This window comes from Homalodisca vitripennis, chromosome 6 (assembly GCF_021130785.1).
Source record: "Homalodisca vitripennis isolate AUS2020 chromosome 6, UT_GWSS_2.1, whole genome shotgun sequence".
Taxonomy (NCBI): Eukaryota; Metazoa; Arthropoda; class Insecta; order Hemiptera; family Cicadellidae; genus Homalodisca; species Homalodisca vitripennis.
In genome coordinates, this window is record NC_060212.1 from 121,615,773 (window position 1) to 121,633,056 (window position 17,284).

The 17,284-nt window shown below is 37.9% G+C and overlaps 1 protein-coding gene across 3 annotated transcripts in view; it reads left to right on the plus strand.

Moving 5' to 3' along the window:
* The first annotated feature begins 1,419 nt into the window (after positions 1-1,419).
* LOC124364859 (tribbles homolog 2) overlaps positions 1,420-17,284 on the plus strand; it is a 29,479-nt gene continuing 13,614 nt past the window's right edge. The window contains exons 1-3 of one of the 3 annotated variants that reach the window (XM_046820649.1): positions 1,420-1,574; positions 2,902-3,285; positions 11,608-11,897. In XM_046820649.1, coding sequence (XP_046676605.1) covers positions 2,998-3,285; positions 11,608-11,897 — 578 coding nt within the window. In that variant the 5' untranslated portion in view covers positions 1,420-1,574; positions 2,902-2,997. Of the gene's footprint in view, positions 1,575-1,662; positions 1,783-2,901; positions 3,286-11,607; positions 11,898-17,284 lie in introns of those variants that run through there. The other 2 variants (XM_046820650.1, XM_046820651.1) reach the window with 2 other exon arrangements.

Genomic DNA, 17,284 nt, shown 5'->3' on the forward strand with positions numbered 1-17,284 from the left:
ACTTCCGTTTGTTCCTTTGGCTATCATTGGTTCATTGCCCGCTATTAATTGTTGGTTGATGAATTATTACATTAATTATCTTCCTTGCTAAAATATAATGTATATTTTTGTATTATACATTGCACTGATTATGTATACTGAATTTATTTGTCTTGCTTAAAAATATACGTCTTTGTGTTTAATATTGCGCACAAGAATGCCAAACAGACGGTAACGCTGAGAGGTTATAACGTTTCTGATATGGTGTACCGTAGTCTACTTTTACTTAGTAAATTAATATAATTTTCTGTAATAGTAAGTATATTTCCAAATTTTTACATTATGTACTTTGGACATTTTCCTAAATAAATTTCATAAAGTTTTCCATGAATGCATTCTTGCATTTTTTTCAGGAAAAAGATTGTTTTTTGAAAACTTAAAACTACAGTAACAACACTATTGGGTTGAAATAACATTCTATGTATTTTTTTATCCCGCAATATTTTTTATGAAAATAAATATACCAGCTGTAGAAAAACTATAAAAAATCAAGGTATCAATTTACAAAATCGTGACCATGGAAAGGTATGTTCATTTTTTTTTTCCTGAAAACTAAAATTTTTCCTGAAAACAATAGTGAAGAAAAAATTCGTCGGTAACGAAAATCAAAGGAGTTACGATTTTGTAAAATCCTCTGAAAACTCTGTTTTTGACAGTACCTCTGGCAATTTTACTGAAATGATGACGTTAATCCTGTCAACGATGCCTGCCCGCTGCGCAGTGCTGCGCACTGCTTGCTCTTTTAGAAAAAAAATTAACTCGAGCTTGCAAAAGTCGAATCCCAGATCACGTGATGCCCCTGATCCTTAACCCTCCAAGTGTTGTTCGACAAAATTTTGTCGGTTACTTTCCATCTTTAATGCAATAATGCCCGAAAGGCATCAATATAATACAATGATATACTTTCCCCCCAGTTTATATGCACCTGTGATAATAACACTTGGCTATAAATGCCCAACCCATGAAAAAAAGTCCATTTTTCATGGTCACGGTATTGTAAATAAATACCAAAATCAAAAACTTTTGTGTACGTTTTTGAAAGTTTGTTTTTAAATTTCCTCATTTGTTATGTGTGTTTTAGAATTAACATTTAAATGTTTGGATTATTTTTACACTTCAATCAGAAACTGAATTCTCACTCATCCTTAAGTTTCCGGAGACAACAAGACCTGCAAATTAAAATTGATAGCGACACGTTTTTGATAGTTATAAAAAAATGTGTTGACAAGCATAGGCAGGACTTGTATTGAACAAGGCAACCTCATAATCGCCCAGAGGCGGGAAATAGTTGATAGACAGCGCGATATCCGGACGGGCATGAATGAGCTGCGGGGGGCGGCATTGGTGGGGGGAGAGTCTGATGGCGGGGAGGGGGTGCTAGCGCCGCACCGCCGCAGTCGGTAGATCGTCAGTTGGTAGCAGGATGGCGTTCGTTTGGGATCGGTGTTCTTTTTGTTGTTGAGGGAAACCGGCCCATCAGCCCCCGCTCGGCAACTCTCTGGACTGTTCTCCCTCCACAACAAAATAGCAACAAGGTAATTACACTCAATATTCCTGTAGTTTCAGATTGTAAGCTTCGTGCCGTGCCACTGTAACAGCTGGGCACACCACTCACTGCCAATGAGTTTTGTACACGTATCAGTATCACTCGTTACGTAGTGTTTGATCAATCATTGTTGTACGGGGAACACGTATGTTTGAAGTAGTACTTCAGTTAAAGAACCCTTCTTTTGCTGCATATAGGTAAATTAATGTGTAGAAGAACATTTAATGTTCCAGTTCTGCTTTTTTAAACTCTGTTTTGGATTAGATTTTCATTAAGTACGGTACTTATTACATGGGCTGTTGAATTTGAATACAGAAAATTCTTGTTGAATACTTAAATTAGTTAAACAATAATTATACTAACTTGATTGGAATTAAATGTTGAAATACTTTTTAAATTGGTAATTGAGTCTAATATTTCATTATACTGTAGTTGTTTACAGTATGTGTGAGGATTAAATTATTTTATAGTCTTTAGAACTGGTAAGATATATATAACAGTTAATAATCCAAGGGAGTTTTTTGTGTATCTACTGAATTGCGTCTGGCCCAAGAATCGGTCTGAGAATGTTTCGGTAATTGCCATAGTGGGCCGGTGAGAGGCCCTTTAAAACCGGTAAAGGGCTTTCTCAATAGCAGCTTCAAATAAAGGGGTGACGGTTGACTTTAAAGGAGGGTTGTAGCCGAAGAAAGGGTGGGAGGGGAAAGGAATCGACCGTTAAAACTTATTCAAGTGCAGTTTATTCAAGTTTTTCTTCCGATTCCGACAGGATGTTGAAACGAGGGGGCAGGAATTTTGCAATAATAACTGTCGAGGAGACTTTGCAGTTGTTGCAGTAGGCTGACGCTTGTGTGCCGGTATTGATCCTGCCGAAGCGCCGGCGCGATTTGGGCTCCTTTGTTTGAAAAATAGACAAGCCTTCTTCTTCTAATTGTCACACAAAATAACAAATCATATATTTATAGGCTTTATCAATATTATTCTTTTGCAAGTATCATATCCTTTTACAAAATAGATTGTAAAATCCAGTTTATTATCAAGTAGTCTTTTTTTAGATAAAGCCCCTTACAGGAAAGAGCCATTATAGAAAAGAATATAAAGGGTTTATCAACATAATTATCTTCTAATAATTTAACCTATTACTTGGAACCCAACAAAGGACTTCTCATCAAACCCTAGTCTTTTGAGGAAGGAAGGGAGGGTCCTGCAGGTGACAAAGGTCATTTCCTTATCTTCAGTGGCGTTTAGAGTAATTTTAATTAGTCGAAACCTCCGAGAGTCTTTATCAGTGACTGAAATGAGCCTTGTTGTTTCAGATAGTTTGCAGCGCCAGAGTGGGACAAGAAGTGGAAGGAAGAAAAGGATACCACCGCTAGTGTAGTGACAGTGAGTGAAGTGTAGTGAGTGAAATCATGGAAGTGGAACAGCTCGGTTCGGCGCTTCTTCAGAGGATCAAGGAGGACGATCCCCTACAGGACCTCCAGGTTGAGGAACCTCCTCTGAAGAAGTTGTGTGCGGGACTTGTTCAGACGACCCACCCCACCCCGGCACCCCTAGGCCCCCCTGGCGACTATCAACAAACGAGGAGCCCCCTTGCTGCATCTCTAGTCGCTGATAAGTACCTGATAATGGACCAGATTGAAGGGAGCTCGTTATATTCCTGTGTTAATGTCCATACTCAAGAGGATCTAGTCTGTAAGGTAAGAACTATTTTTGCATAAATGCATAGCCTATTTTAGCTGATCATAAATAATGTTTCTCATCTCCATCAGTAATTTAAAAAAGGCAACTATTATTTTTTATTTATTTAAAGAACTTGCCAAATAAGTTTGCCATTTTATATATGTTTTAACCAACACAAGTTGTTTGATTTTATTGGCAACACCTGAGTGCAAGAATATTAATTCTATCATTGGCGTTCCAAGATAGTTTTGGAAACTTTGTACAGTTTATTTCAAATTATGCATTGCCATAATTTTAAATGCCTAGGTCAGATGAGATGAAATAGTAATTCAGGGGTCAAGAAATAATTATAATTTATTCATTTTTAAATAATCATTGTCAAATGACAACTGGTTTTTTTCACTGATAACTTAAATGCCAATATTTATTTTTTTTCTTACAAGTTAATTTATGAAACCCATTCTGGTATTCAAAATTCAACTTTTCTACAAATTAATGATATATTCTGTGGTTCCAATACAGACTTTGTCTTGTTAAGTTTTGAGGAATAGGCTAATCGAATTATCCAATTAATTTATGTCTCTGAAATTCGGTGGCCAGGAATGTAAATCTTTGTTATGACTTATTTAAGCCTTATTATCACGAATTTAGATTGAAACATTTTTTTTATTCTATACGAGATTTTAATCTGCTTTGGTTTCATCACAATTTCTCACATTAAAAGTACAATGTTGATCCTATTATGCACATATTTGCATAAACGTGTCTGACAAAAATAGTGTAATAAGTTAGATTTTGTCATTGTTTTGTTGTACAATTAATGGAAAAGGTGTTACGCATGCCTTTTTTATTTATTTATTGTACATTTTTGTTTTGGCGCACTAAGTTCTAAAAGATGGATTCCCTCTTCCTGTAAATTGTTAAAGACTGATGCATGATTTGAAATTTGTTTGTAGACTAATTGAATATTTAAGTGTGGGGTGGTTAATTTTCCACTGTATCTGAATATTAGGCCTACCATATTGATTTCCACAAGGAATGTCCTGTTTTAGATTCATTTAGTGAGATTTTACGATATGTAACAGATGGATTGAAGCAATCAATTAAATCCCTGTTATTGTACTGATTTTAAGTATGTACAAACAATGAGTTGAAACCATCCCTTAACAAATTAATTTTAGTACCCAGCATGTCTTTAATCTAGCTTATCAACATTTTAACATTTTTCTCTCTGAGACCCAATTTTAACATCCATTAGTGGGCAATTTGAGCTGTTTCTGGATATTTTCTAGGGTTATTCACTCTTCCCAATTCCAACAGTAGAAGAAGGATTACGTTTCTCGCCTGAAATGTCTTTCCGAGAGATCAAAGACCGAATTCCAGCATAATTTGAATGTTAATGGATCCTCTGGATGTTACTTGTGATTTGAAGCAACAACCAGTGGGATTGAGATAATCCTAGTTTCTTTCTAAAGATAACAAGGAATCTGGAAGAGGTGTGGAAATATTGTCTATTTGTAGACTAAGGAATTCGGTTGGTCACTGTTGCAATTCCGATAACGGAAGAAAGGTCCCGTTTGTCGATTGGAAAGTTGGGAAGAGAGGGGTCTACAAGGTGTACCGTATTAACTACAGTATCAACAGTTATTGGCCATACCTGACTACCAGAGGTGGGTTACTCGCCTCGCTACCAGATAGCGGGCAAGGTTGCATTCATATGCAGATCTCGGCCCCGCGCCCGCCGCGCCGCTCTCCTTGACGCAGCCTCAAGGTTCCCTATGTAGGTTACTTCAGCAGGTTGTCTTTCTTCCTTCTTTGTCTCACGGCCTTCTCTGTACACCTTACTTTGTTGTTTAGTGGTTCTGACCCCATTTGTCAGTTAGGATCTTTTCTTATGGGATTTTTGAAATACCGGTTATCAGACCAATGCTAGTTAAATTTTCATTGTGAACGCCCAAATGGACTAAATTCTTACAGCACTTGATGACCAAGACGTATGTAGTCTCTTGCTAACTAATGACTTTCAGCTGTAGCATCGTCATTACGTATAGGCCTAGTTGTTGTCAACTCCGTCGCCTCTTTTCAAGAGCGCATTGTGTACTTACCTACCTATAAAAAGCATTGTCGGAGTAGGGTCATCGCCTGAGGCCTTACTTAAGCAACCCCAATTTTTATTGTTATTTAATGTTTGATGTTAAAAAAAACTACTTCCTATGGTACTCATCGTGTTACAACACACAAAATACTTTCAACTAAGTAAACTTATTTACTTTAAATTTTTTACTAGTTTCATTCGTGATTATTGTTATTTTATTCTGTTTTTGTTTTGTACATATTAAATTCTTGTTTGATCAATTTATAAGAAAGGTTTTCAGGCCGACACAAAGATCTATTTCCACGACATTTTCTCCCTTTTGTGCTGTCAGTTTCGGTCGTGGGGGACGGCCGACGGAACAAATGGGACTGTGGAGAGGGGCAGGCGCGGCGCTGCGAGGTTGTAGAGATGAACAACCTCCGGTGGCTGGACAGACAAAGCGCCGCTTTGTGGGGGTTTCGCGGCAAGGCGGGAGGCCCGCCTGACCTTGTCTCTGACCTTGAGCCTTGTCACATCCTGCCTTGCCAAGCCCAGCTCCACGGCGGCGGCGCTAGCGTCCTGGCTTGTCGCCCTTATACCATCCATATCCCTCGTTTCCCTCCTCTAGTCTGATCTAGATTTCATTATTCCATTGAAGAGTGAGGAGACCTTCACTTCCAAAATTCCAACATTTTCAAAATCTTTATATTTGGTTCACAATTCTTGATCTACTTAGGGGTTCTGACCTTTTAATTAAAATTACGAGCTGTGGCGTTCTCCAAATAGTTACAATCTATTTGCTTGATAAATCTAAAGAGAATTAAAACAAGAACCTAAAATAAATTATCAGTTAACTTCAAACTTACTACATTTTAAATTTTTAGTTGTAATTGACTTATGTTGTTACCACCTGGCGTACAATTTAGCTTTAAGTAACTATTTGTAAATTTTTATTTAACTATTATGTTATATATCATTTAATATTTTAGGACTAATAAAAGAACTTAATTCTTTTAAATGGGCTTTGGACGAAAACGGATGTCAGAATCAAATTTTGAACAGAGATAACTATTAAAGAAACTACCTATCGGAAATATTTATCTTGTATCCTTATAGGATTTTAAGAGTTCGGAATGAGAACCAAACATTTTTAACTGTTTGTATTTATTTTGTATTTAACTGCAAGTTATTTATTGTATTTTGAAACATCAGCACTATTTTTAATATTTTTATAACCTAAAAGTTGAAATTGTTTTTTTTCTTTAGAAACCCACTTTGATAATATGGTATTTTGGTGTCTATGTGTGAAAGCAGTTTCTTTAATAAACAGATTTGTTTCATAATGGCGTACATAGAACAATTAGTTGTGTGTACATGAACGCAGTCCTAGTTGTGAACTGTATATTACAGTTAATGACTGTAAAACCGTGTATAACAAAATTAATCGTCTTCAAAACTAATAAATTGGTAGGCATACATACCTTAGGTACAAAAGTTTGCTTTCCATAGCAGGACTGTTACTAATTAAAACTTATAAATTAATCGTATGAAGTAAATTGTGGTGCATATTCCAGTACAAAAATGTCTAATACTAACATAAACTTAACATCGAACCAAAACGCTAATTAAAAAAAATGGTGTACTCATATTATATTTTCTCCTCCATCTCTTGCAAAATGTTCACATTTTATTATTTAGCACTTATGCGCTAATGTTATATTGTTAAGTATTAGTTTTTTTTTTTTAATTAAGGTTTAGAAACAGCCTATTCATTACTCAACAGTATGGGTATCACCCAGAATTTCGTTTTTGAATCACCATTATTATAAATTGCCTATTACGATTTTCATTATTTATATGAAAAGCCAGCGGTCTAAGTTGTCAAGTTGAAATAAGTGAACATGAACCTAGATTTAACACATAAATTATTCTTTAATAAATTTAAGCCCCAAAATTGTGCAGGATGTTCATGTCCCCTTTTTGCACCTCTAGATACGCCCCTACCTCATGTTGATCTTAAGTTGGATTGTCGTATGCGGTACAGATATACTATAATAGCTCACAATGTACATGATTTATTTAAATTTATAAATTCTATTTAAAATGGTTTGAGTTCCATCGTCATGTCTATTGCGTTTTCTATATATTTCCTTCAGTATTTTACAGATATTCAAACAAAGTTCGCATAAGGAAAATAAATCCCGCTTCCTTACAGCGAAACTTAATTCTTACATAATCATATAATATCGACTTCTGTAACTCCCCACAGTCACGTGGGTCACATACGTCACTGGGAGCACAAGCGTCCACGTTCCACGTTTTTATGTACCCGTATAATCCCTGTACAGACGACCTTACAAGTGCCGTAATACCTGTCCCTCGTCGTTAGGGGCGCTACAGTCGACTCGGACCTTTTGACCTTCGGGGACAATAATCCTTGTAGCCTACTGTCCACTGACCGTCGTGTGGTCTAGTACTTATAGCCGCTACAGGGCCGTATGCAAAATTGTTTATTGGGGGAATGGTGTAAGAATAACACAATTTATAACAATATGCATGCAATTCGAAACTTATTTTGCAGAAAAGTATGTTCTAAACATTACTTTCTTAAATTACTATGATAAAACGGAATACATAAATACATACATACATACATATATATATATATATATATATATAAATAAAACCATACAAAAGTTTCAAAACCCGAGTAAACTTTGAATTTACGAGGTACACAATGACACTGTACCGCATGGTTACTAGCCGTTGTTAATTATTTTAAAATTAATACTGTCACCTATTTAGAGCATGTGTGTTTAGGCAAAATTTTCAATAATTGAAGCAACTTTAATATTTAATGGCCGAACTAAACTTGAATTCACCTCGCTAGATATACGTTGTTGGCAAATCTATGCGAGTTGTCTCCGAAATGGTTTTTTTATCTCGCTCCAGATCGGAAAATAATTCATGTTCTTTTACATTCTCACCTGCCAAGTGGTTTTATGTAAACGATGTACAGTAATGTCAAATAAAAATTATTATTACACTAAGCCTTGTGTAACTTAATTGCCGAATGAAATAAACACCGTAAAACGAAATTATTTACCGAAATTGTATCAAACTATTGTAAATTGAATGTATATATATCACGAGGTTGAGTGGTAGAGAGGGCTTAATACCCCCAACTCCCGCCTCTTTAACAAAGGCATTTTTCATTTAATTTTTTAACGTTAACATTGAATCTGAATATATGGATACTTAGTCTGCCGGGAGTCGAAAATCTCTCAACTTTTCAATTATGTGCTACCATTACACCACAGAGCGATACGCTAGCAAAACAACTGAATTTTCCGATATTCAAGGTTTTGAATACGTTTTACGTTACGTTTTGAATACGTCACTGGATTTAAACGTTATAGTACCGGTCCCACTGTCAAATATTTATTCAAAACCCCTTTTCTCACTACCATAATTAATTCCAAGCGTTACCTGAATTTAAAAGGAAGATTACCCTATATACCCCCTGCCATATGAATGTTTTAAACATTTTAAAATATATGTAAAGCAGTATACAACTTATTTGAAACACATCAGGTTACTTTGAATTAGGCATATATGATTTATTTTAATTTTGACTTATTCAAAATTATTCCTTACACCCCCTCCCCCACCAACCATTACCCTTCCCCTCCCACGATTGTCGTGTGCATTCCAGACTTAAGTGGAATTTGATACTTATTTTGGGCTAGTCTCATATTTCACCCTTTATGGCTATCAAAACGAACAAATAGAGGACATTTTGTTGTATAGGAAAATTACACTTGCTGCTATACATCAGTCTTTCTTTGTGTAATGATTAAGATAGGCGTAAATTTACGAATGATTAATGATTCAATATTTACATTTGACCTCATAGGAAAATATTATTTGTATTGTAATCAAAAGATTATTGTTGTATTATGTATTGTAGCATTATGTTTTAACTTACTGTAGGTTATTGTCATTAGTATTACGGAAGCTAACGGTTTATAGCTTTTCATTTAGGTGGCAAACAAATCAATTTAAACCAGGATTCATTAGAGAGCTTATTATGGTTGAAGTATTCTAATGAGTTAAAAATGTATAAGTGATTTTTGCTACATACATTTAGAATTTGGTTCAGGCTAAGATTAATCAATTTGTGATTATTTTCAATCAACTACGTATTAGGGTTGTTTAAGTAAATGTTCCAAGGCACTAAAACAAGTCGAGTTATTTTTATTTTCTTCCCGGATTCGAAGATATACAGTTTAGCAACTGCGTCAGTTTTGGACATTCGACACTTCCCAGCCGTTGTGAAGCACACTCGAGGTCTCGTTGCGCGGGCGGAACTTGCAGAAATAGCCGTTGCTCGTACGGACTGCGGAACGCGACTTGCGTACATATTGCGAGATGATAGAGTGGGTTAAATATAGCAGCTGGATTTTGCAAACAGCCGAGTGGCCTAGTTGCGAATTTAGATTAACACAATGCCGCGCACTTCTGCCAATTGACCCAAATAAAGCCCGTCTGACGTCGTAAAACTCGCAAGGTCTTCGTGGTCCATCTCACGGCATCGGGCAGCACAGTGGATATTGGACAGCTTTCGACCAATAGTTTTCTGTTTCCAATTTTGGAAAATAATATAAACCATGGTTTGGATTCAAATTTAAGTATACAATAACGTCAAAATATCGAGATCTGGTAATTAGGGTTTGCTCTGCTTTCTTTGCTATTCAAGTAATTGATGTTATCGCGGACCATGGGACATGCAAGTCAAATTACAAGCTCGTCAAGAAGTATTAGTGGCCTCAGAACACGTGCAAATGCGTGACCAAAACGGCTTGTCAGGGATTTCGAAATTGCGGGCGGATCGAGATACCCGACTTTCCTATACTTTCACCGCGGTCGATGACATTTTACCGGGAGAAAGCAGTGAACGCCCGGCTCGCTGTCGGTCGGTGACCGCGATACGCCCCTTCTCTTCGCTGTTCCGTGTACCATCCTCTATTCCGGGACTCGTTCGGTCCTAGTTTCCCCTGTTGTGTCACATCCCGCTCGCCAATTATTTGCCAACTTTAGAAATTCCTGCAAGCCAAATAGGTTTGCTTGAAAGTCGATTATGTAGTCAGATTTTGCAAGCGTTTTCTTGCCAAGAGGGATCCGCTACATGAGATAAATGGTAACGTTGTAATCGTACTCAAACAACTAAAATTCTGATAATATATTCTCATAATTTCCCCTAAGCATGCGAAGCAATGGAATTGGGATGTGCTTAAGTAATGAGTATTAAACGTTAACGTAAGTCACATCGGTAGTATAGCGAAAGATGTACGAGCATCGACATTTTTCTAAGATATACGAGCGAACTACAGAATGTACTTATGTAAATATCCGCGTTCTTTTTCGTTGACCAGGTGTGGGTTAGGTGAGGGTTACTGATTTGGCATTGAGACCGACCCTCAGGTAGTCTCGCGTTTGCTAGAAACCAGAAGACTCGGCTTCGGTATACGTGATGTGGAGAGAGGGGCTCGTGAATCGTGATGCGCGGGGTGGGGTCCTTCCCATGGGCCTAGGTGGACCCTGACCTTGTCATTCCATTTGGACAATAGGACCAATACCTGTGTCCTGGATCCTACTTTAAATTCTACGTCCCTTGGATACCCTGATTACCTGAATGATTAAATAACCGTTGTCACTTCACAATAATTCACATCCAGTTACAACATCGGTGTGAGCTTAAAAGAATTCTTTTTCTAAAATAGTGCTCTACGAAAATATCATAGTCCTAATGTAATGTGTACTCAATAGAAATTGTTTTACTCTGCTCATATTAATTATCGTTGTCCATCTCTAGTTGACAATGTCATTACCAAAGAATAGTACATACACAAATGTAACATATATGTAACAATAAACAAACAAATATCCCAACTGCTCTAACCTTGGTTTTGGGTCTGAGTTCGCGAGATGTATGTACGACCGTGCCACTGCGGCCAGGACGAGTGGATGACCCCGGGGTCACGGACACGGATCTTCGAGGTTACCGGCTGGCGGCAACGTGCGAATCTGCAGCCATCGCCGTTTCCCTCGCATACCTTTCCCGCGCTAATGGAGATTTAGATATTTCTTGCTGAAAAGATGGATTCAGTAGATTGAATGATGTGAGATGAAAGAGTATAGGCTGCTGGCACATCATACGCTCGCAGCGTCTGCTGAAGACACTAACAAATCCTCTTTCCTCCAGGTTGTCGGCAGGGAAGCGAACTCTCTGCTGACGGCGCACTATCGTCTCGACTGTCATCCCCACGTCAACTCCCTCCACGAAGTCCTCCTGGGGGACAAACTCATGTACCTGGTCTTCCCTCCGTCCCACGGCGATCTCCACTCCCACGTCAGACACCGGAAGAGGTTACGGGAGCCGGAAGCGAGGCGGCTCTTCAGACAAATGGCGGAGACCGTGAGGGCGTGTCACGAGCAGGGTATCGTGCTCAGGGATCTCAAGTTGAGGAAATTCGTCTTCGCTGATCCTCATAGGTAAGTGAAATTCCGCCCATGATCCAAGTAGGATGTAAGACCTTTCCAATGTCACTACTAGGCCTACTAATTGGAATAATTCAGATTAAAACATTTAAATATAAAAAATACGGAAATTCTTTATTTTAGTTTTCGATTGGCTGAAATGGCTAATTATTGAGTGTCTCAGCCGGACACTATCGGTGTCGTTTGGCACCGTGAAAATAGATCAGTGACACATTCAGGCTGTGGAGTAACAGCGACTTTGGTTATTGATAAACAGATTGCCACATTCAGCTAGCTGATTGATTTATCGACCGCTATTCCTTGTCTTATCCGATTTGGAAGACCTCTCTGCCCTTCGTTTAACCCTGTAAATACATTGAATGTTCGCTTAGTATGAATTGTGATGATGGACACTTCTTATAAATCAGTGTATAGATTCTTTAAACTTGATCAACACATTATCTCGTTGCAGTTATTCTGTTGAAAAAACTCCTTTGATCAGCGTAAGTTCACATGACCTTCGCTCTCTCTGACTTATCATCGCTAACTATTCCCAGGCCGTCCTTATCTTATCTTGTTTTAATACGAATTGCAAATCCTAATAAGCCTTTTTCAGATGTCATGTCGTACCAAGCTAGGAGCTCGTGCTCGTGGCCACGCGTCAATTCACATATCAGCACGTCATTGCATCATGAATAAACATGACTCGTTATTTGTCATTTCTAGTGTTTGCACAACTTCCAACTAACAACTTGACGCATCCTGCCTGACTCTGTACTTGCACAACACGAGATTAGCATAACGCTGAAGCGAATATTCCATCCAACAGAACATTTGTTTTGTGCTGGAACATTTCGGGGTTTTCGACTGTTTATTTTTTACTTTTGAGACATTAACAACATCACGAGATGAGATGGAAAATTCCGTAGTGTTCTCACTTTCCTCAACGTTCTTTCCGGAAGCTACGGCATCTCATTTGCTATAATTGTTAAAATAACACAATACTGAGCAATCATTTTATTCCTAAGAAAAAATTATCCATTTTTTAATTACAGTAATATTCTGTATAAAATTATATTCAACTCAAGTGAAAATAATTAATAATAATTCAACTAAAGGAAAATGAAATATTTCCTTTAATAAATATAATAAAATATAAATATAATTTGTTTTGAATATTTATATTAAATATTTCTAATACAAACTCTTTTATAAAAATTAGAACCATCTAATTGTGTTACTTTAATCAATAAATTTGAATTCCCCAAAAATATTCCAATTGTTGATCGTTCCCAAAAAGTATTTGGACCTGGTTCCGAGGTAGGCGAGCCGGGCAGTGCGTTGTGTGGCAACGTCGCGCCGCGGTTGTTGCTTCACTAGAGTCGGTGTTGCAAGCGGAGGCCTAGCGTCATCTTGCACCAAGGTCCGCCCTCTGACGAAATGCATCCCAACTATTAATACGGGCAGACCTACACAGAGGTCTCCACGTGTCTCCTCTCTACCTCTCTCGCTCGCACATGTGTCTCGCACCTGCTTCTCCGCGGTCATTGTCGTTATCTCCGCGATAATTACTGGCGGTTTATCAAGGCGGAATTGATCAATTCGTCACTGCGCGCTTTTATCGCGCTTGGATCATGATATTGGTACCCTGCTTGATTCCATTTCTGAACATAACGTTTGAGAACCAATACAAAATTAATCTGTTATTGTTCTCAAACGGAAAAACCAAAATTTTCAGTATATGATTTTTGTGTGGATAACCCCCAACTTCATCAGCAGCTGTGCTAATTGGGCGAGCACTGTAATAAAATATTTTAAAAAAAACTATTATGATCAATAATAGCGTCATATTTCCAAATATCCATGTGTTGTTTTTGAGTGAATTTGAAAGATAAACAGAATCCGTAAGTTTGTCTGATGTCTCTTCATTTTTAACGCCCAAGAGCGTATTTCTGCGTCTCTGGAAGTACAACTCTAATAAATATCAAATTTCTTTGTAGGCTACCGTATTTTACATATTTAATTTACTCTAGGTTATCTAATGCATGTACAATGTACATATTGTGTGATTTACGAACACTATAGATCGTTATCACTATTGTCATGACTATCAGAATAAACATTTCTAGTCTTACAGTGTAAAGAATGTGTGTGCCATATCTAATAATGTACTGTGCATTGAAATTGAATTTCATACTTTTCCATGCCTCAACATAAATTTTCAGAAAATTTGTACTTTTCCAATTTTTTCCCAATTGGATGCTGTGTAAATTATGAACTGTCCAAGTAATTAGTGAGCGACGGATGGGCGGTAGAACCTATTTATTATCTCCAGAAGTAGTTAGGCTAAAGCAGTTGTTTGTTCGATGTTTTTTTTGGAAGAGAGGATGTTTCGCAAGAGAGTTACATCAGAGCGAGCGGAGGTTAGGACTAATGAGAGGCGGGCGGTCGACCTCAGCTGAAGGTTACTTCCCGCCAGAGGTTATACAGTTTCTTTTCTGTCCACTTCTGTGTAACAAACAAGGGATGAAAATGGGTGACCTCAATTCATGGCTGACAAATCCAAGTCCAGCAAATGCTGCGCGGAAAAGTACTTTCCAAATATCCATATGTTATTTTTGAGTGAATTTGAAAGATAAACAGAATCCGTAAGTTTGTCTGATGCCTCTTCATTTTTAACGCACAACAGCGAACTTCTGTGTCTCTGGAAGTACAACTCTAACTGCACTTCAGAAAATGTTTATTGATATGTCTATATTTAGACGAGGCGGCCAAAAATGTGGTGACGTTCTTCAGTTGTGTAACTGAGGCATCCATGTTGCGTTACGAAATGAAAGATCCGATCCGATAACCCGAGCCCTAGCCGTGAAGCCCGAGCGTTGCAACACAATAATCAGTAATCGATCGTTAGACCGACCGAGTGGCAAGGTTAGAGATCCGCCCGGTTACGCAATCCTTTGCCGGACTGTCGCTGATGAAATATTAGGGTACATTTGTGTATCAGGTCACAAGTCAGGTGATCTTTGAACTCTCATTGATTGCAATACGTGTGTCAGTGTGAATCGCTGGTTCATGAGATTTCTATGAAAGATCAATGATGCTATAGCTTCCTCACTCGATCAAATATGTCAGTATACACTCGATTGCCTGTTGATTTTATATTTTATCGCTTTTACTAGATGGATATTTGTTCATCTTAATAATTTATCATACTGCTAATTAAATAATTTGGCATCGAACAATTAGACATACAAAAGAGAATTCCTCATAGATTAGTGTTCTATATTGTTCTAACGAATTAAATGCCCTGCGAAGACAGACATGATAAATCGTTGGTACATCCTGCATAGTGCCCAAGTAAAAGTGGGGTTGGACTAAGCCGGAAAAGGCCATAGAAATCGAAACCGTCTCACAATCGTAAAGTACAAAGCACATCCGGTGTGAAGTCTGGGCCGCACAAAGCGAAGTCATTGGGTTCAATTGCGAGTGAATGACCCTCCGGTATGCGCAGCGCTGCCCTGCCCCGGTCTCGGACCGGCTCTTCGCGGATCTCATCTTGGGCATCTCTCGAACCTTGGGCATTCCAGCTATTGTGAATTCTCTTCGGCAGCCAAAATGCTGTTTTGGGCATGAAATCAATTTTACATAGATCCCAGACTTTGAGATTTTTATGAATTATTGGAGTAGCATGAGCCCACAAAATTGCCTTTTGAAATAGATTCGAATTTTGGCAACTCACTCAAACGTCCCAAAAATGTGCTTTGCATATCGCTAAATCTTGTGCAAAAATTCGTTCCTTGACTTGTGGCTATTATATTTCTTGAGTCAACTGACGTTTAAAACTTTTGAAATACCCAGCCAAACCAATCATTTTTGTCGCAAAAGAAGCCTTACTTAAAGATTACGAAAGCACTACACACATAACCGAACAAACATAATCTGTCGTCATTTCTCTGAATTTATTATCTCTTGCTTTTCATTTTTTTCTTACGTTTCTAAGTATTACGAAATATTCTTCGTCAGTGACACACTTTTTATCATTTGTTTAATTTCCATCAGTACAGTATTTTGCGTCATGAAAAGGATATTGTAGTGCGTCTGGATATTCGAATTCACCTGTCGTTACACTGAACGGCCTTGAAACGTCGACTTGTATGACGCAACGGCGCGGCGCCCAGATTTGGCAACATGGCCACATTTCAAGGTGTCAGCGGCTACAATGTCACCGTCCGGCCAGGCCTACTTCGCTCACGCAGCTGTGCGACAGGCGTTCAGACGTTTTGCGAATTTGCTTCTGCACGCGCTTCACCTTATCGCATTATCTCACAGAACATCAGCGATACAGCGATTCTTTATCTTATGTGCTCGCTTTCTTTATCTACATACGTTCGTGTGCTGATTTACTTGGTTAAGCATTCTGTATCGTCAGCCAGGATTAAGCTTACGATGTGTAAGTGATTAATATTTTTCTTATGAATAATTCAGTGATCTTTTTATTCTGAAAATATCCGATGTTTTATAACTATACTTATATAAGTAGTTTGGCACTTGTTCAAGGTATAATGAATATGTATCTGACAAGACCAATTTATATTCCAGAGGAGGACTACGTCTAAAAAGCGCAAATTGGTTAAATGTTTCGTACATCTTTTGGGTAGCCCTGGTTGTACCTACCACCTTATGTTCCTGTATATAGTATCATCATATCATGTACCTCAAAACTTCTCCTCCATCGAACGCACGAGATTCCAAACCCCCATATCCGTATGTCCGAATTTAAATAAATGAATCCTTGTTATTGCGTTAAGATTGTAACATTTAACAACTTTAATTCATTCCATTATCGTGGAATTTTAAGAAATTGAAACTAATATCTCCACATGGGCTTTGATTCGGAACATACGTCATGAAAATAAAATACATAGGTTTACGAAAAGTAAAGAGTATGGAGGTCACAGAAGTTTCCGTATTCCACTGAATGCGATGAATTGTAGATTAAAAAGACCTTTTATTGTGTAGTTATTGAAGCCATCGACACAACAGATTGTCTTGGAAACATTCAAGATCTATTGTCTTCATTATCAATCACAATGATAGTAGTAGTCATGGCTGACTCAATATAAATTATTTAGTTTGGGTTGGACTATAATAAGATAAAGCTTGTTGTGTTTCTCACTTATTACGTGAGATTATTGACTTCAATGTCAGTGAGTCAGTTTCGTCACCCGTACTGTCATCCCAGATCAATACCTACTTTTTTGGAAGCTATGTAGGAGGTAGGACCACAGAAGGGGGGGGGGGTGACGACGGAGGCTGGTCTATTCCGGGCAGAGGATGTGTGACGTACTTCACTCCCACTATTGCGAACAGAAGTGCAGAAATATTACCGGAAGTCTTTCCGC